The sequence below is a fragment of the Pungitius pungitius genome, chromosome 1, assembly GCF_949316345.1.
Source record: "Pungitius pungitius chromosome 1, fPunPun2.1, whole genome shotgun sequence".
Classification (NCBI taxonomy): Eukaryota; Metazoa; Chordata; class Actinopteri; order Perciformes; family Gasterosteidae; genus Pungitius; species Pungitius pungitius.
In genome coordinates, this window is record NC_084900.1 from 5,088,084 (window position 1) to 5,106,858 (window position 18,775).

The following is an 18,775-nucleotide window of genomic DNA, read 5'->3' on the forward strand; positions in this document are numbered from 1 at the left end:
AAAACCTCAACACTGCGTCGTTTTAAGTTTTAGGAGCTGTCAGGTAGATTTAGTCGAGTAAAAAGTTGCGGAAGTTTTTCCCTGTAAGGGGCAGGACAGATCAAAATGGAGGTCCTCAAGTGCGCCAATATTGTGGCCTTATTAAACATACATTCCTACACTTTCTATCCAAACATCATCCTTTTGTCCATAAGTAAATTATATTTTTTAATGAAAATGTACATTTAAAGCAGCAAATACTAACCTGAATGCAGTAGAATGAAATAAGCATGAACACCCACAGATGTCTGTTACACACCACTACGTTTATTTAAACTTATCACAGGTTTTGTTTCTTCATGGGTGACATTTTGCAACGTTTCCTTTTTTTTAAAAAATGCATCCAAAAGCTCTTTAAATTCAAACAACATCAGAGGTGGTTTCTTTCTTTCTATTTCTGGGATCAAGAGAAATAGCTCAATTTTAAGGCTAATAGCTCAAATAAAAATGTATTAAGTTATAAAGTGGCATGGAATATTTATATCTGTATCACATAATATTTGTACAAAATATGAAGAACTGTAAATATGCAGCAGCTGTTAAAAACCTAACAGCAACATGAAGGAAAGGTAATAGTACAATACGATCACTTTTCAAATGTAGCACTGAAACGTATGTACGGATAGTCAAATGATGCTACAACAATACAGATAATGGCTGAAAGAACCCTTTATCTAAACTATAAAGTTTGCATTAACAGGTGTGGCCACATACAGCAGCTACTTTGGTACATGATCATCTGATTGTTGCAGTAATGTTGCTGTGTAACTTCATGATATCTGTAGAATCCAGAAATAAAAAAACTGTTGTTTTTATTGCAAATGTTGTATTACTTTCTCTTTGGGAGTTTATTTGCAAGCAAAGTATCTTAAAATGTCTCTTAGGTCTGAACAAAAGGCAGAGGAATCTAACGTCTGCATTTTCATGCATTTTTCTAAACTATATTTATAAATCGAATCCTGCAAAATATTAAATCAATTTGAAGTTAAAAAATGACAAAACTCACAACATGTTAATGATGAGGAAATGTTTTCATAGCACAATTTACTTTTTATTTAGCAAATTCACATTCAATAAATAATTGTGTTATTACGTGACAGAACAGCAAGAAAACAACCGTCATAATAGAAAAAGTTGTTTTGGCAGCGGTTCCAAGTTTACTTTTGATCGACCGCTGAAGCTGTGATGGACGCCCTCCTTCACGCCTGACCAGCAGATCCCCCCCAGAGTGTACACCCTAAATGGTGAAATGCACCTTGTTTTTCAAACTTCTCCCTGGTAGGAACACCGGTTACCGGGGCAACCACGCCAAACAGCTTTCCATCACAAGTCCGCCAGGCACGCGCTGGAGGACGTGTCGACGTGGACGCGCCCTCGGCACGCCGAGCGGGATCGCCCGCCCCGCAGGTCGATGGCGTGGCTCCGGCTCCTCTCGGGCTCCGTGGTCAGGAGTCGGGCCTCGCCGAGCGCGCGGTCCCACGGCAGCGCTCTGCTCCACAGCTGCACACCATTGACAGCAATGACCATGCGTGTGTGTGCGTGTGTGAAAGAGAGGGGGAATGTGGACGCGTGTCAAACCTCAATAGAAATGGGCGCGCTGGGGTATCGCCTGTAGAAAACCGCTCTGACGTTGAACTCCGGGTTTCTCTCCGCCTTGAAAACACGCGTCCGGACGGTGTCACTCTCACACCGCACTATGGCATAAACATCTGGAGCTGTGGATGCACACCATGCAGCAGAGGGAGGGGTGTTTTGGAAGAAACGAGTCTAGAAGTAGTAGGCCCCCGCGACCACAGACGTTGGGTCGCTCCTCCGTCTGTGCATTTGCAGATGAGATGTTGCTCACCTGTCTGTTTGGGGGCGGCGAGTCCTGAAGCCCTGCGGAGGTGGACCGTGGTCACCACAGTGGGTGGAGGCAGGAAGCAGTGGAAGAGAGAGGGGCACGGCAAGTCCTCCCTCAATTCCCTAAAGCACAAGAAAGATGGAACTAAGTTCAGTTAAAACCGATGAGTGAGAAACCTTCTGCTCCTGTAACAGTTAAGAAATGATATACAATATTTTCTCAATAGTTTCTTTTTTCCAACATCTAACATGCGCGCGCACACACACACACACACACACAAACATCCGACACCTGAGTCTGACGTGGGAATGGCAGAAGAGGCGTAGCAGGAAGCGTCCTGTGACGCCCGGCAGGAAGGTGGTGGGCAGCACGACGTAGCGCCCGGGGCCCAGAGCGCCCCTCAGTGTCACGCTGCGGGAGTCCATGTAGACGGAGCTGGCCGCCTGCTCCACCACACGCCGCACCCGGCTGCGGCGGTTCACCTCCACCTGGGGCCGCGCGTGCCCGAGGCACCAAGGGAAATCTTTTTTTTTTCTTTCTGCGGGACACTGGAAAAAAAACCTCTTTGGCCACATGCGGGGCCGCGCAAAACTGCTCACCTTCAGCACCTCGAAGCCAATGGGCAGGTTTTCTCCGCCTCCGTCTTTCCTCCATATCCTCCTGTCCTCCTGCTGCAGACAGATCAGCACCTCCTCCTCTTTGCCTCTCACCTCGAACATGAACTGGAGGTTCAGAACGATAGAAGCCATGTTGAAGAACCCCCATCACGGACTCAACGGGAGCCTGAACCTTGGGCTTCACCTGTGGATTGTGCAGGAAAGTGTCTCTGTGGTTGATGCATCCTCCGCATCGACTCCTCTCATCCATCTGTGCCTCCCATCCTCCGGCCTCTCTGCCGCCGCCGCCACCGCCACCGCCGCCGTCGCCGTCTTCCTTTGCCGCCTTCTTCACAGCCTTTTTGTCTCGCTCGCCCTTCCCGCCTTCCCCTCCCTTCGCCTGCTGACTCTCCCCGAGTCTGGCCTCCTTCCGGTTACCTCGCTGCTCGGCCCCTCCGGGTACGGGGTCCGGCGCGACGGGGTCGCCGCGGAGGACGGCGGGCGGCGGCGGCGGCGTTCCCGCGCTCGCCGGAGCCGGAGCCCACTCTCCGTGGCAACGCGCTTCCCTCCAGTGAGAGCCCGGCCACAGCAGAGCCCTCTCCACCAGGCGGCACACCACCACGTCGGTAAAATAGTGGCAGAAATCCTCGAAATCCATCCTGAGGAAGAGGGAGAGGATGTAAATATGCAGGGAAATGGAAAGGAAATGTGCGGAAAGGATCACATGATGGTAAATGGCCACCTTTTAATAACTGGATTTCACATCTCGCTGATCCCTAAAACGGATGATAAAGTGTGAAAATCTACCAGAACTCCCCGACGTCCCGGACAGTCAGGCCCGTCTTCTCCCTCTCTGCTCGACTCATCTGTTGCCACTGCTGCGACCTGCAGGGGGCGAGCAAGGATAATGGTGCCAAGGCTGCTAAAATGCTGCCGCTGCGAGGTTCAACACAGTGGAAGTGACACGTGAAAAGTACAAATAGCGCTTCAACTTCTGGAGCCCTTTATAGGTCCATTTTGGCCTCTGTCAGGGCTTTCTCAGACTCCTGTAACGTCAGAGGCAGATGTCTCTTGTAAAACAATTCCAACGCTATTGTAAAACGTCGGAAACTTCAATTATGAAGCGTCTTAAAAACCAGACTAACTCTGTCAAACTCTCCCACAGCTCCAGCAAAAAAGGCATGATGCACTCAGCAGCAGTCGCACATGCAGGGTTCAAAGCACCCGTACCCCTGACTCCAGGCCCCCGTCCAGTGCGTGGTCCCCCACGGGTTCCTCATGCGCACCATGAAGAGTCGGGACGTCCAATCCGGCGCCGTCTCCCCCAGCCTCACCTTCCTCAGCGCCGTGACCCCGTAGGCGTGTCCTCGCACCAGCCCACAGTCCATCACGGACTCCACGGCCTCCCCCTCCGCAGGCTGAGGAATACCACACACACACACACACACACGAGGGTGCTTTTAACTCATCCGGGTCGCTGCACATACAGGGGGTCCCGCGCATCTCATTGTGGTCTGGGAGTTACTCCGACAGGCTGTACCCGTATGGAGCAGGTGATGAGGGCTTTACGTTCATGAGCCTTAGCTAGGGTCTGGAAGAACGCCCTCCTGTGGTGGCTGTGCGGGGCCAGGGCCTCGCGATCCAGGCTGAGGGGCTCCGAAACCCCGCCGGTGAAGTCGATCAGCGCCTCCGTGGTGTTTCCTCCCTCCAGGGCCTCGTAGCAGCCGTTTAGCCTGGAGAGTGACCAGATGGACCGACTCAATGACCCTTCCCCGATCCGTCACCCGGCAGGTGCTGGTTTGCGCTACACTCCTTACTTGGCGTAGGCCTTCTCCAGCAGGGCGCTCCAAAACTCCCGCGGCGTGGCCGAGCGGCAGAAGAGCAGCACTCCGTCCGCGCTGACCGGCAGGCGGTCGTCCACGACGACGTCCGTCCACCGGCCGAGTCTCCAGAACCGAAAGTGAAAGATGCCCGCGTACCGGTCGGGATGCTTCGGGTTCCAGTCCTGGCCCACGTGGTCCGGGATCACCTGGGGGGGGGGGGGGGAGTTGAAGAGGGAGACGGGATGAAGCCACGGAGGAAGGAAAAGGAGGAGGGGATCCGAGGAGGCATTGGGGGGCGAAGGGGGGGGCGAAGGAGCACAAATACTCAACCTTCTTCCACAGCGACGGCTCGGAGGCTAAGCAGGAAATGGCCGCCACCATCCAGCAGTTACCCAGACTGCCTTGGTGCAGGTCCCGAGTGCTGATGCCGTCGACAAACAGACGGGGGTCTTTACATATCTCCTGTGGTGCGTTAAGAAGGGAGATACTTCAGGTTCCCATTTAAATGGAGACACACTAAACCAATAGATTTTTTGGGGGGGGGGACTTGTTTCTAAATTTGTAAATTCTATGGAGTGTTTTACCAGGCACGTTGATGATAAAGCAGCTTTAAGCAAACTTTGGTTAAAGGTCCCAGCAGTTAGTAGCGTCAGTGTTTCGCGAGGCCTGAGGAGACGGATCCGGTCCGTGTGGATCCGTCGACCTCAGTTTGGACCGAAGAGGTGCTGCTGGACACATGACTCGGTGGTGCCAAACCCGTTAAAAGTTACTCAGGACTCAAGATATGAATCTTCCTTGTGATGAAATCAACTTCCTTTTCTGTGAGCGTGTGTGTGTGTGTGTGTGTGTGTGTGTGCGTTTCAGCAGGAGGAGGCGACAGATGTCCCCCGAGCATCCGACCCCCTGCTGATACACGCTTAAAATACCTCAGTGTAGCAATAGGAACACAATCCCATTAACCCTCTCCTTTCCTTTCCTGAGTCAACAAATGAATCACTAGCATAGTTTCACCTGCAGAGCAGAGAATGGACTTCATCAACTACTGAACAAAATGCACAGCTCTTATGAATATTGGGCTGAATTTGGGTGAATTCAGATTCTGCAGCTCAAGAACATTATTCTCAAGAATTGCTTGTCAAAAACTTTAAAAAGGCATAAAAAGCTTTCAGTTTTATACGTCTGGAGTATTTCTGCCTATTTGTTCCTACAACTTCTTATTGGTAATGGGTTAGTCTATCAGTTTTCCAGTTCACATAATGGATCAATTGTCTATAAACTGGAAAATACAAAGATAAAATCATTTAAATGTCAATTATTTGATGCATATAATGGACGACTGTGTTGCTTTGCTGGAGCTGCTGGTTTTTCAGTCACTTTTTTACCGATGTCACGGTCAGGATTACATTTATTCTAGTGAAGAAATACCAAAACTAACATACATTTTTGTCCTCGCTTAAAGGGGGGGGGGAATAATTGTATGTACATCTGTGTTTCTGACGTAAATGCTTATTTTGACTCATTTTGGAGCATCTGTCACGCTACAGAGACAAATGTTCATTCTGTACTATGATCCTTTTTGTCTGGACAAGTCCATTCCACTTTGGTCTTTTGTGTCCAGCGACACCAGACAATTTATAATCCAACCTTGACCTTCAACCTCGCACTTCATCGCCGCCATTGAAAGGCCGCTTGGCTTGCTGTAGCAACAATAAACACAGTTACTTATACACAGCTACACCCGTCTCACTGTGCAACACTGTGCTAAAAACTCCCGGGCTATTTAAATTGGCTTCTGCTTTTTCTAGACTCAGCTCGCGCTCCAATGCAGTGGTCCATCGCCACTCAAGGCCCCCTTGCCGCCCCGACGCCGCTCCCCCGTAATAGAAATCCCTTTAATGAGCTCCGACCTGATGGAAACGTGGCGCGCTGATCCGTGCCGCTCGATTTAGACGAGGGAGGAGATGTATTTAAAGAATAACTCTGTTGTGGTTTCCCAAATGGAAAAAAAAAAAAAGTTCAGAAACCCGCTGGAGCCTCCCCCTCCCCCGGCGGCGTCAACACGCTCACCCTCGGCCTCTTCCAGGTCAGTCCCGGCGGCGGCTCCCTCTTGTAGAAGAGGGACTGTGTGGTGGCGGGGAACAGGGGGTCCTTGAAGAGGGCGCCGCGCCGCAAGCAGGACCGCCTCAGCGCGTGAAAGCGTTGACCCCGGTAGCTGCTCACACGCTCGGGCATCGCGGCCCGGAGAGGGGGGGGGGGGCTGAGGGGTGACAAACAGTACCCGATCAATGGTTTGTATGGAAATGGCTGGATTTTATTTGTTAAAACACTCCTAATTCAAACATAAACACGGACTATCTTTGTTTGCATAGTGACAAAATTCTGGGGAATATGTTTTATGAACAACTTATAATATATAATATATGAACCAAATATATAATATATATCCAAATGGAAATCGGAGTAACATTGCAAAGTTACTCTTAAATGTGGCAATGCAATTTCAGTCAGTGTGTGTGTGTGTGTGTGTGTGTGTGTGTGTATGAAGGGGATAGGGTGAGGGCAGCAGTAAGGTAATGGTACCGTTTTAGTCATCAGTGATATGAACTGCTGGGGTCCCTGAGTCAGCAGCTTACGTGTGTTTGTGTGTGTGTATGTATGTGTGTGTGTGTGTGTGTGTGTGTGTGTGTGTGTGTGTGTGATGGCGGGGTCAACTCTTGCAAGACACGAAACCTTGCAGGAGCTTGGGTTTGCAGATACCTCGCAGGTCAGTGTCGTCAATTATCGGCGGGGTTTCGCTTCTCTGGTATCATATTTGTGCAGAGAGACGGATAAACATGTGACGGTGACACTCACTCACTCACAGCCTAGAGGTTAACGAAAGCATAACAAATTCATGACCCACATGAAGACACCAAATGGAAAGAAAAGAATACCCTTCAGCTTAAGGTTTTGATCACAGGGAATCAAATAGACCATCACCTATGAATGATACATCAAAGTCAAATATGTAAATTCATTGGTTATTTTTGTGTTGTTTTAATTGTCAGTGGTTTTTATTGGATTAATCCACTTAAAGCTTATGTGTTCATCAATTAATGATTTACGAACTAAAAATTGATGGTACCGTTCATTCACGACAATTAACAAAAGTAACATAAAACGGATGATTCTTAAATGATTATTTTAAATATGAAAATATCACTTAATTCTTAATAATTAAGCCTCCCATATTACTGATTTAGCGTCAGAAACGTTAGACAATATACTATTAATATTAATAGACACATATAATTGTCTGTATTAAAAGGACTTTCATTCCTTTGAGTGACTTTTACATTCCGTTTATATTTGGGTTATAACATCAGTCATTCTTGCATGAGATTGTGAGATGTCACCGATTATACATTATGACGGTGAACCATTTTTACAACATAAATCGTAGGTAAACATCTATTACCTTAAAGTCAGACCAGACGCTTATCCACTCGTTCCTCATATGAAACTAAGCTCCTGGACCACGTCCTCATTTGGCCACTGAGAAAACCCTCCTTCCTCGGACGAAGTCATCTCCTTCCTCTTGTTGATGTTTGTCCGGGAGTCACCTTAAGAGATTTGTTTGAAACTCCTCTATGGATGATGCTACGGGGTGAAGACACAGCTTGATGTCGCAGATCCCCCCCCCCCCCCTCCCTGTGTGTGTGGGTGTGCATTGCCTCTGAGCGTGTGTGTCCAGGGTTACAGTGTAACTTCATCCCGCCTGCACTCGCACAATAGACAGTCACCACGCGGAGTGAGATGACACATCACGCACACACGGTTAAGGCCGTGGAAGCTTCCCACCAGCAAGACGCCGCGGTTGCTGCTGGTTAGTCTCGAGTTTCAGTCACTTAAGATGAACACCGGATCCTCCCAACGCCTTTGTGCAAACTCATCTGCAGCCTGAGAACGTGAAGGAATGTGTGTCACTCACTTGTGGTTGGTGACTGAGCTTCTTCTGTCCCATTCCTCGTTTCCTTTCTTTTTCTATCCTCATACTCACATGGTGCAGACGTCCCCTCTGCCAGGGTTCTTTTTAGGCTTATTTTTTTTTGTCTCCTCTCCTCTCTATCTCCTCCCGCTCCCCGACTCCTGGGTTGTCCGTTGACTAGTCGAGTGTGTTTTTCCCCTGACACCTGAGAAGCAGTGAGGCACCCCTCTATTTTAACCACCTCGCTGCCAAAAAAAACTAGCTAATTATCCACCAGTTCCTTTGAAATCAGGGCTAGATGGATTGGAAATCTCGTTTGGGCTAAATGCCTATTTGCAAGGAACAGAAGAAGCAAAAGATCGAAGAGCAGTTGACAGAGTAACATGAAAACAAAGACAATGAGTATCAATTCTCTCCCTCCCTCTCTCTCTCTCTCTCTCTCTTTATATATATATATATATACACACACACACAGTGTTATATTTCTGATCAAATTAGTTCTGCACACCCTACTTTAAATTCCTGTAGCGTCTTTTCTACCTCTGCATAATAGGTAGCCCATGTTTCACATGTTAATGTATCTACAGAGGCTTACTACCAATATTAAGTTATTTATGAACACCTTTTTTTACTTTTCTGAAAAGAAACAATATAAAATTGTAATATTCTAATGGAGAACAAAGGCTGCTCTTTGGTATAAACTATATGAGCAATATATACATTTCTACAATGACAGAATCAAAACATTTACTTATTCTACATACTGGGAGAGTTTTTATCCTGCATATTCGTTCATACATGGCCATATTGAATAAAGCGTTGTCCTCCATCGATTACCTCTCCTGAGATCGAACCAGCGGGCATCCACTAGTCGGGTCTGTTGGACGGACGCTGCGCATGCGCATCGGGAATGCCGATGTGGCCCGCGACATTAAACTTTTTTTTTTTTTTTTTTCGCCTCAAGGTTTTTAAACACACTGCCGCTATGAATCTTTTTATTCCGGTTTTCTTTCTCGTCTGCTGCTCCGTGACAGCGGGAGAAGACGAGCGGCTACCGAATAAATGCGAAGGTGGGACACCGTCACGAAGCCGTTTTGTGCCACTTAACGATCATAACATTGTGTTTGCATCTTTTTTTGGGGGGGGGTGGGGGGTGTCTCTCTGATACGCATGACATTATTTGTATTTCTTGTTTTTTTTTCCCCCCACCGCTCGGTTCAGTGTGTAAGTTTTTAACGGTGGAGCTGCAGGACGCGCTGGAGAAGACGAGTCGCTCCAAAGAAGTGCTGGAGGTCGGCGAGGTGCTGGACACGGGCAAGAGAAGAAGGAAGATCAAATACAACACCTCGTGAGTCAAATATGCGGAATGGCCCTTCACCAGCAGGAGGCATATACCTCTGGGGGGGTGATAAATAATTTTATCCGACCGCAGGGAAACGCGGCTGACCGAGGCGGTGGACGACATATGTGAACGCGTCCTCCAGTACAACGTGCACGCGGAGAGGCCCGGCAGCCTCCGGTACGCAAAGGTGACTCGTGTCTTTGTGTCGGAAAAATAAGAGAAAAAAGGTCAATAAAAGCCCCCCCCCACCCCACCCCACCCCCTGGACTCATGCCGTTGGCTTCGCTGCGTGTTCTCTATGCAGGGTACCAGTCAGACGATGGAGACTCTGAAGAACCTGGTCCACAAAGGAGTGAAAGTGGATCTGGGTCTTCCGTACGAGCTGTGGGACGAACCCTCCGTGGAGGTGTCAGACATGAAAAAACAGGTACGAGAGATCGTTTACTACAAATGTTTGTCCTACTCTTGACTCCTTTTTAAAAAAAAAACTGGTGTTTGTCCAGTGCGAGACCATGCTGGAGCAGCATGAGGAGGTGGTCGAGGACTGGTACTTCCATCATCAGGACCAGAGGCTGGAGGACTTCCTCTGTAGGAACCACGTCCTCAAGGCATCAGAGCAAGGTAGACGATGCACGACCCCCCCCAACATGAAGCCATTAACTAACCCTCCTCTGATTTCTTTGTTGTTTTTTTTTCTTCAGAGTGTATGAAGGAGAAGTGGAAAGGAGACATTGGGACCAAACGAGCGGACAAGGAGGCACAGGGTGCCCCCACCGAAGAGGAGGGCCTGGCGCACGACGCTGGGGAGCTGTGAGGGAGCACACAACGCAACGGGAGAACCTCAATTTTTTTGCAAACTGCAAAGAAATGATGTATTACGACACTATTGTATTTCAGCTACATTTCATCTGTTATTTTAGTTTGGATTTTAGGAACTGTTGCACCTTTAATATTCCTGTCATTTTTCAGTGTTATAACATGTAAACGCTGTGATGTATTTATGCGAACAATACGCCTTTAAATGCAATATGTACAGTTTTCTACTGTAAATAAAATGCCTTTTAATAAACCGTTGAGTTTTTTTTTTTATTTGGGGAGGGAGGGGGGGGATTCTGTGCTGCTGCTGCAGACCACTAATCAAGGATGATGGGTTGCAGGTGTGTTCCTCTTGTGCTCGCGTTGACAGTCACATTCTGTTCTGAACGCGCCAGCACGATGCCGCTCGCCTCTCTGGCCCCGACGCTTCTCCCGCTGTGCTTCCTGTCCACGCTGGTCACGACCCGGGGCCACACTTACCTGACCGAGCCGCTTTTTCTGTCCTTCTCCGACCTGGCCGCCCTCGACGGGGACTCCCCGCAGCGGCCCAACGCACCTCCCCTCGGGGGGGATGCCACGACCAAGACCTTCGCGGTGAACTGTCACGAGGGCAGCGTGGAGGTCGTGTTGAACGCTCACCTGCTGGACCCGGGCGTGCCCGTGGAGCCCGCGCGCCTGAGGCTCGGGCCCGTCGGTGCCGCGCGGGATCCCCGCTGCGCGGCCACGGTCGCTGGAAACGGGGACTACGTCATCAGAGCGCCTCTGACGGAGTGCGGGGGGGAAGTGACGGTCGGTGAGACCTCTTAATACTCGACTTTTTGTTTTTTTTAAGCACACTTTCTATGTCACGAATGCAACGATGCAACATAAGGCATCTGGGTGGCTCCTCAATGCTGCCACCTACCGGCCTAGACGTGATGGTGCGTGTGTCCTGCAGTTCATCCACAGTGCGGTGCTTTACAACAACTTCCTGCAGTACTCTCCTCCTCCTCCTCCTCCTCCTCCCCCCACGTCCCCCGGGGACCAGTTGCAAGCGGAAGGAGTCGCAATTCCGGTGGTGTGTGAATACGAAAGGTGCAATCACACTCAATATTAGCATGACGACAGTCTTTCCTCGTAGTTTCAAATTAAACTGTGGAACAAGTCAGCACACCGAGCTTTACTTAAATTCGTTCTATGCTTTCTGGAGTGGATATGGAAGGGATTGAGGTTGCGCCCCTTCTACCTTGCAGGAGGTACCCAGTGAGTAGCCCGGCCCTGAAACCAACATGGATTCCCCCGATCTCCGTCCAGTCAACCCATCTGCTCGTGGGCTTCCACCTCCGGCTCATGACAAGTGAGTTGGTGTCAGTTGGGGTCCGAAAAAACTGTTTACTCTCAACGTGACCCATTTGGAAAAAATGTAAACGTGAAAGGGTCATAGAGGTCAGGAATGTTTTATCTTTTATTTTACAGGCTGGTATGATCTGTAACTGTCAATAATGATAACATCTCTTATCAATAGCAGCCACATGTTAGACCTCCTCAAGTTGTAGGAAAATTATCCCATAATAAATCTGAATTGGGTGGATTTCTTTACTGACTCATTGGTGAAATATAGAGACCTACAGGTATATATACATACATTTTTCAGACGACTGGAGCCGTGAGAGAAAGACCCCCGTTTACTTCCTGGGTGAAGCGGTGAATGTGGAGGCCTCCGTGGACCACCATCACCTTCCTCTGCGTCTGTATGCGGACACCTGTGTGGCCACTCTGACCTCCGATGTGAATTCCCACCCCAGACACCCCTTCATAGACCACCACGGGTGAGTTCTTTTCAAGTCTGCAGTGGTTCCTGCAATCAATTTTAGCAAAAAAAGGAGAGCTACTTTTTTTTTTTTTTTTGAATTAGTGGCGGCCCACACTGCACGCACCAATCTGCTCGGTTTGTGTGCAGCAATCGTATAAAATGCACCCCAATTACTGGTTAAATCTGATAAGGACATGCCTGGTCTCCGCAGATGTTTTACAGACTCACAGCTGGACGGCTCGAGCTCCCGTTTCCTGCCCAGAGTCCAGGACGAACTCCTCCACATTCAACTGGAACCATTCCTCTTCCGCCAGGACCACAGGCACACTGTCAGAACCCTCACATGTTTACTTACTCATCTTCGGTTTAAAGAATAAATGCCTAAGTGTGTGTCGTTCGGTCTCCTGTAGATTTACATAACGTGTTACCTGGAAGCAGAGCCCAGTTCAAACAAGCCCCCGGGGAAAAAGGCCTGCTGGTTTGAAAGGGGAAGGTCTGTTTTTATCCCTTTCACTGTTAAAAAAAAATTACTTATTCCATTTTTTTTAAATGACGTGAAAGTTTAATCTGATTTTTTTTTTTTTGTATCCGTCAGGTGGAGGTCAGCGGATGGTGATGACCGTGTTTGCGGGAGCTGCAGCGGAGTTAACGAGACGAATCACATCAGCGGTGCAAAGTCCAACCGCAAGAGGGCGCTGAGGAGCAGGACGGAGCCCAGGCCAACCGGTACCGCATCTCCTCCTCAACGCTAGAACACCGTTTGAGTGGCCAAATTATCAACTGACTTGATTAACTTCCATTTTTTTTTTGTGTGTGTCCTTGCAGGGCTGCACGGAACCATTTTGGGTCCAATAATATTCCTCCCATTTAAAAAACAAACCTCTGCATTGAAGTGATTGCGTTCAATAAACATGTACCTGTGAAATGTGAGAGTCCTCTTCTGTGGACTGTAGTAAGGGGTCCAGGCTTAACTTTAATCACAATACAGTGATTCTGGATGAATATAAATCGGAATTTTTGCATTGGTGTAACCACACTGATGTTTGAATATTTGCACAATTGTCTACATCTAATATATATATATATATATATATATATATATATATATATACGTATATCTCCAATTCATTCATGCCCGGGCTGCCTGACAATCAAACCAAACGTCGGCTGGCGATGACCTGCAGTCTGATTGCTTTCATCGTGAGGCGCTTTCATCTTTGCGTCGTGACGTGTTCTGTCAGACCAGCGACTCCTTGAAACGTGTAACCATTAATCCAGGTTTATGGTTGTTATTTTTATATGCAATTTGCGGTTTCTTTTTCAACATGACACAACTTTTAAGTATCAACATCTGTCAACACCGCTCATGCGTTACACATGCTCAACTTCCTCTGAGACGCAACTAAGAGCATATGTGATATTTTGAGTGTTGACATTGGCAGTGATTTAGTCATTTAACTTAAAGTTATAAAGTTTTATCTTCCAGTTGGACAAGCCACATTGCCTCAAATGTGTTTCTCATTTAACAGTAAAAAACATTTGCACTAACCTCTAACTACCTATTTTTTAATTTGTTACATAATGGCCGAAGAGTTGGGTGTTTTGTATCAAAGCTTCACGCCGATCTTTGATCCTTAAACGCAGCGAGTTAAATCAATTTTATTTGTGTGTTTTCCTTTGCAACAGTAATAGTCCGCCCTCCTTCTCCATCCAACACCTGCCAGCACACTGTCAGGGAATCTTGGGAAAAACACAATCGTGCATCTGGATTCATGGCAACCGGGATAATTTGTCACTCTATTTTTTGCCAACCGTGATTCAGAGCCAAAGCCTCCAGTCGAGGTGTTTTTTTTTTTATTTTTTTATTACAGACATGTGTCTCGTTGCTTTAGAACAAAATCATAATAGTTACCATCAAGAGAACAGATTTCTTTTGAAGACCAAAGCCCATGTTGGGTGTTTTTTGATGTTATCTTTCAGGGTGCAGAGGTGATCATTGAGATTGATTAGAGGAGCCGGTGTTGCAGGTTCAGGACAGAAGGTCGGAGGGCAGGCAACTCGATCTCCTAGAAGGTGTACTTGGACGACCCCTGGAATGGACGGGACACGTGAGACACGTCTCGCCGCTAAAAGGATCTTCTGACAGCCTCTCGACCTTCATATCCCCAAGAAAAGCACGCGATGATTGTTCCAGTTTTACAGTGCAGCTCTTTTGGTTTTAAACAAAAGGCTTGGAACAATCTCCTTTTTTTTTTTTTGGGATAGGTGGGTAAATATATTTGGAAATGGGAAATGGTTAACAAATTACATAACGTTAGACTAAAGAAGAAAAATGAAATGTATGTATATTTGAATCATAGAAAACGAAGCCACTGCAGCATGTGTTGGTCTGTTGAAATCAAAGACAACATTGGTAAAAAAAAAAATATGATTATGAAAACAATTAAGACATTTCCATACAAATCAAACATTTGAAGATAATTAGTATTCAGCAATTTTTGCATGTGTCATACATCCCGAATGTTAAGGATATTCTTAATATAATCTAAATGAAAAGAGGCCTAGCACTGGTCCTTGAGATGCACCAAACTCTTCCATTAGTATTTCCTTCACTCTGAATTGATGATTCCCTCTTAAAAAAAATGGATTTAGTTAATCTCAGTTACAGAATGATGGATCTAATATCTGCATGTGTACCACTTTTATTAGATCAGGGAGGTTCATTATTATTATTATTACCCAAGTCTTTTTCTTTCTTCTTCATAATAAAAAAAAACATTGCGTGCATTTGCGATTTCTTTTTAGTGTGTCCACAGCGTTTCATTGCTTCATCTCTTTTTATTCATGCGTCACCGCATTCATATCTGATCACAGAACCAGAGTACAATGCCACATTGTTGCTCTTTTAACGTTATAGCGAAGCCAATCCATCAAACACACACACACCCGTGTTGTGAAATCTGCCCTTATTCAGTCAAAGAGGCTTAAACGTTGACTTTTATAATTACACCTCTGTGGTATTTTGTTTATTATGTGAGCCTCTGAGCACACGCTTAGCCGGGGGGGTGCAACATTTGGCAGGCGGAGGCACCTGTCAAGGACCACCTGGAGTGTTTATTTAATCAGTTTAAGCGTTTTCTTGTTTCTGTTATCGATTTGGATCATTCGAATGGTACCAATTGAGTCCCATCCGCCCTGTGTGCCTTATTGACGCATTCACGTGCTATGCCCCACCTCTCAATTTACTTTATTGTGCTTGTCCTGCATCCAAGGATAGCATTTCTTAACTGCACTGTAACGACTACTGCAACACACACACACACACACACAAGGCACACCTGGGGAAACATTCCTCGAGGGAAGTCATCAATCAGTTTTATGGCTTTCTCTGGGAAAGTTTTCTCCTCTCCAATCAAGCCTCTTCCCTCCCTCCTCCTCCTCCTCCTCCTCCTCCTCCTCCTCAATTCTCTTTCTTATATTTCCATCTGTATCAGTTTTGGTTCACATCTGAGAACGATCCACTGCAGCCAATTAACTTCAACCATTTTTCTTATTCCACCGAGGGGTAATTGGAGCAAACTGGAGAGGGAGATCTTTTGCCTGAACAATGCAAGATAAGACTATGCACCCCCCCCCCCCCCCTTGTGTTCTCAATTTGCCCGCCTGTGGTAATAAACCCGAAGGTGAAAAGATCTGTGCAAGGTCAAAATGCTGAAATTAAGTCTTGAACTTCTGTTTTTTTTTAAAAGAGGAGAAAAAAAAACTGTCTTGAAAGTAAAAAAAAAAACAGAAAAACAGCCACTTGTCTCTAAATGAGATCAACCTGTTTCAGTTTGCCCTCAAGTGCGTTGACATCAGTTTGTCTGACTTCCCGCTTGGAACAACAAAAATCCCTAAAATTGGTTTCTTTTTGCATTCTGGAAGAAGTATTCATTCATGAACAATTGATTCATAGAAAATATGATGTTGTGCTGAAGTTTTTGGTTATTTCAAGGGAGAAACTATTTGTTTTTGTCTGTATTTGTAATGATTCTAAGTGGGTGTTGGAACACACTGATGTCACGTATGTTCACGCGCCAGAAGGATCTAGTGACGTATGAGATATGTTTTATTGGAATTAGATTACTGTTGCTGTCAACAGTCCTGATTACGTAGTTAATAAATGCTCAATAAATTACACAGATGGATTTGTGTTCCTCAAAACGTTGATGAAGCAACAATAACAGTTCAACACTTTAATGTATCAAATGAAAAAGTGCTTACTATGCAGTCCCTCTTTAAAAGTAGTTATTATTATTATTACCGATATCAAAGCAGAGGTTTAATGTCGGTTGGTTGGAAGGTTTGACGTTATACAAGCTGACAAATGTGGAAAAGTAAAGCCAAAACACAAATAAAAATACTCTACAAGGAAGTCCTGCATTGTTACCAGCTAAAGTGTAAGAATATCTAAAGATAGAAAAATGGCCCCTGTAGCATATTTTTCCCCAAGTGAATCACGTGTTGCATCCACAAAGCAATCGGAACACTTAATCCCGCTGTTGCTTAAATTAAAATTCAACCAACTCTCGACGATGAGTATTTATTTACTGCATTACCCAGTGAGCACAAGACGTTATTTCAACGTTGAAATATGGTTGAAATCGGGTTGAAATGAGGTCTGAACGTCTAAGACCTCATTTCAACGTCTTTTCAACCGGCGAAAAAGTGCGTGAAACATCAACGTGCTAGAAACGGGTAAATTTATTGATTATGTGTCATGTTGTAACGTAAGGTTGAAAGAGAGACGATAATATCATTAATATTATCATAATAATGAATGAACTGGTCGGCGAAATTTGGTCTACGCAAAGACGTGATTTCAACGCATTTAAGATTTTTCTTAAAACGTCATGAATATGGAAATACAGAGTGTGTGTCTGTTACGCCTCCACTCCGGCTCGGGAGAGGAGGCGTAACAATATGCTTTAAGGACAAAATATTGAGGGCCGTTTCAAACATTAGTTGAAAACGCCTAACTCTGATCACATCGGTAACGCGCATGCGCAAGTTCTTGCTTGCAGAGCTTCCACCAGGTGCAGCGCGAGGGGAAGTGTGTCCGGGAGCAGAGCGACGTGAACGGGCTGATACAACCACGGCTACCGGCCCCAATACTCTGTAAGTACGTGAGTGTTTGAATGAAGCACACCTGGAACTATAACCAGTTATTTTACTTACCACTCGATACGGGAAAGACTGTTATTTTGGTAAGCTAGTTAGCGTTAGCGCAGATCGTTTGCTAGTTAGCATGCTAGCTCGGAGCATGCTAGCGTTCAACATGAACTGGACCAAAAGTAAACCTCAGAGTATTTTCCGTGTGTTTGGTGTTGCTTATGCGTTAGGTTGTTGCTGTACCCATATCTTATTATTGCCGTTCCAATTTCATGTAGAAAATACACGTTTTTAAAGCAACGCGGCCTAAACACAGATTGCAGGTGAATTCAACAAGTTGTGGCCTGTAAACAAGCTAGCCAACACATCGTAAGTTACTGCATGCTTAAAGCAACATTGTAAAGTATGGTACTGTGTAATATACCTGGAAATGTTACTCCAGAAATGCCATAAATTGTTTATAATGTCATAAGTAAACAATCTATAAATAATGGTTCTCAAACACCTGCTGCTGTTATCATTATTAAACTTTTTTATTACTGTCATTATAAACCCAAATTACACACTTTGCCTTTTCCCTAAAGTCTTTGTTCTTCCCTCCTCACAGGTTCCTGTGGATGGAGGTTACATCTGATGGAGTTTATCCCTGCAGTTGTCCTGCCTTACACCTGGTGTACTACTCTGAATATTTGAATAATTTCTGTCGTAGGAATTGAATACTGTACATCTTTAAGTTGTTCTCTCTGTACACACCTACTCCTCTGCTGTTCTCCCTTAAGGGTTGTCCTGTTGAAGGGAGTTTTACGTGTGCCGATGTGTGGTTTTGGGGTGCTGCATGTTTACAGACTGTAAAGCTCACTCAGGCTTATTTTTCATTTTGGGTTGAACAAAATAAAATGAATTGAATTGAATTAACTTGTTGACTAGAGGAATCTGCAACTGAGGGGTGTTCTGCGCATTCTGAGTCATTGAAGTGATGAGGGAGACGGAGCTGATTTCAGGTATACGATCCGGATTCAAGTGACTCAGAGCCAGATCTTGTTACAGAATCTGAAAATGAAGTGCCAATGATTCAGAAAAATGGTTTACAAACACTAAATTCTAAACTAACTGGTTCATGTTGTTGCTCCACTTATAATTTCATAGTTTATTTTCACAAAATATAATTTATTTTTGTATTCTGTTTTAAGGAAAAGTGTTGTGTTATATTGATATGAATAAATACACATTAATCAAATTGTGTTGTCCTTGTTAAGGGCTGTTGACATGATTGACAACTGTCAACAGTTGATTGTGTGTAACTTGTACTTTTCCAGCGAGCAATTTTGCCGTTGAAAAGACGTTTAAAAGACGTCTATGGCCCGACGTTGAAAAGACGTTGAAAATTGGTTTAAAAGTGAAAGTTG

At 45.8% G+C, this 18,775-nt stretch overlaps 3 protein-coding genes across 6 annotated transcripts; 2 read left to right on the forward strand and 1 right to left on the reverse strand.

Annotated features, from left to right (window-relative positions):
- Positions 1-1,295: 1,295 nt before the first annotated feature.
- LOC119221672 (calpain-5-like) lies at positions 1,296-7,972 on the reverse strand. Of its 4 annotated transcripts, XM_037477685.2 has the most exons (13): positions 7,759-7,972; positions 6,369-6,558; positions 4,632-4,763; positions 4,296-4,507; positions 4,019-4,211; positions 3,709-3,896; positions 3,286-3,363; positions 2,684-3,137; positions 2,482-2,604; positions 2,174-2,370; positions 1,886-2,004; positions 1,618-1,754; positions 1,296-1,539 (listed from the first exon to the last, which is right to left on the reverse strand). In XM_037477685.2, the coding sequence occupies exons 2-13, from the start codon at positions 6,531-6,533 to the stop codon at positions 1,363-1,365; spliced, it is 2,175 nt and encodes a 724-aa protein (XP_037333582.2). In that variant the 5' UTR covers positions 6,534-6,558; positions 7,759-7,972; the 3' UTR covers positions 1,296-1,362. The 4 variants fall into 4 exon arrangements, with proteins under 4 accessions (XP_037333582.2, XP_062416838.1, XP_062416837.1 ...); XM_062560854.1 differs by lacking the exon at positions 2,174-2,370 and having other exon boundaries at positions 1,618-1,692; XM_062560853.1 differs by having other exon boundaries at positions 2,174-2,604.
- A 1,225-nt stretch (positions 7,973-9,197) lies between these two features.
- Positions 9,198-10,669, forward strand: cnpy4 (canopy FGF signaling regulator 4). The gene is made up of 6 exons (XM_037479259.2): positions 9,198-9,338; positions 9,490-9,616; positions 9,701-9,797; positions 9,915-10,037; positions 10,114-10,231; positions 10,312-10,669. The coding sequence occupies exons 1-6, from the start codon at positions 9,254-9,256 to the stop codon at positions 10,422-10,424; spliced, it is 663 nt and encodes a 220-aa protein (XP_037335156.2). The 5' UTR covers positions 9,198-9,253; the 3' UTR covers positions 10,425-10,669.
- A 67-nt stretch (positions 10,670-10,736) lies between these two features.
- On the forward strand, positions 10,737-13,148 carry LOC119222678 (zona pellucida sperm-binding protein 3-like). Its single transcript, XM_037479488.2, has 8 exons — positions 10,737-11,215; positions 11,364-11,500; positions 11,659-11,762; positions 12,060-12,234; positions 12,430-12,547; positions 12,629-12,711; positions 12,814-12,944; positions 13,044-13,148. Exons 1-8 carry the CDS (start codon positions 10,754-10,756, stop codon positions 13,112-13,114), a joined length of 1,281 nt encoding a protein of 426 aa, XP_037335385.2. The 5' UTR covers positions 10,737-10,753; the 3' UTR covers positions 13,115-13,148.
- Positions 13,149-18,775: the final 5,627 nt, after the last annotated feature.

Bases quoted from the DNA above. Each gene is read 5' to 3' on its own strand.
- LOC119221672 (XM_062560853.1), bottom strand. From the start codon at position 6,533: ATGCCCGAGCGTGTGAGCAGCTACCGGGGTCAACGCTTTCACGCGCTG. The intron at 4,508-4,631 runs GTTGAGTATTTG...CCCCCCCCCCAG, and splicing joins AGCCGTCGCTGTGGAAGAAG to GTGATCCCGGACCACGTGGG. The intron at 2,005-2,173 runs GTGTCGGATGTT...CTTGTGCTTTAG, and splicing joins CATTCCCACGTCAGACTCAG to GGAATTGAGGGAGGACTTGC.
- cnpy4 (XM_037479259.2), top strand. From the start codon at position 9,254: ATGAATCTTTTTATTCCGGTTTTCTTTCTCGTCTGCTGCTCCGTGACA. The intron at 9,339-9,489 runs GTGGGACACCGT...CGCTCGGTTCAG, and splicing joins GCTACCGAATAAATGCGAAG to TGTGTAAGTTTTTAACGGTG. The intron at 10,232-10,311 runs GTAGACGATGCA...TTTTTTCTTCAG, and splicing joins CCTCAAGGCATCAGAGCAAG to AGTGTATGAAGGAGAAGTGG.
- LOC119222678 (XM_037479488.2), top strand. From the start codon at position 10,754: ATGATGGGTTGCAGGTGTGTTCCTCTTGTGCTCGCGTTGACAGTCACA. The intron at 11,501-11,658 runs GTGCAATCACAC...TCTACCTTGCAG, and splicing joins GTGGTGTGTGAATACGAAAG to GAGGTACCCAGTGAGTAGCC. The intron at 11,763-12,059 runs GTGAGTTGGTGT...TACATTTTTCAG, and splicing joins CCACCTCCGGCTCATGACAA to ACGACTGGAGCCGTGAGAGA.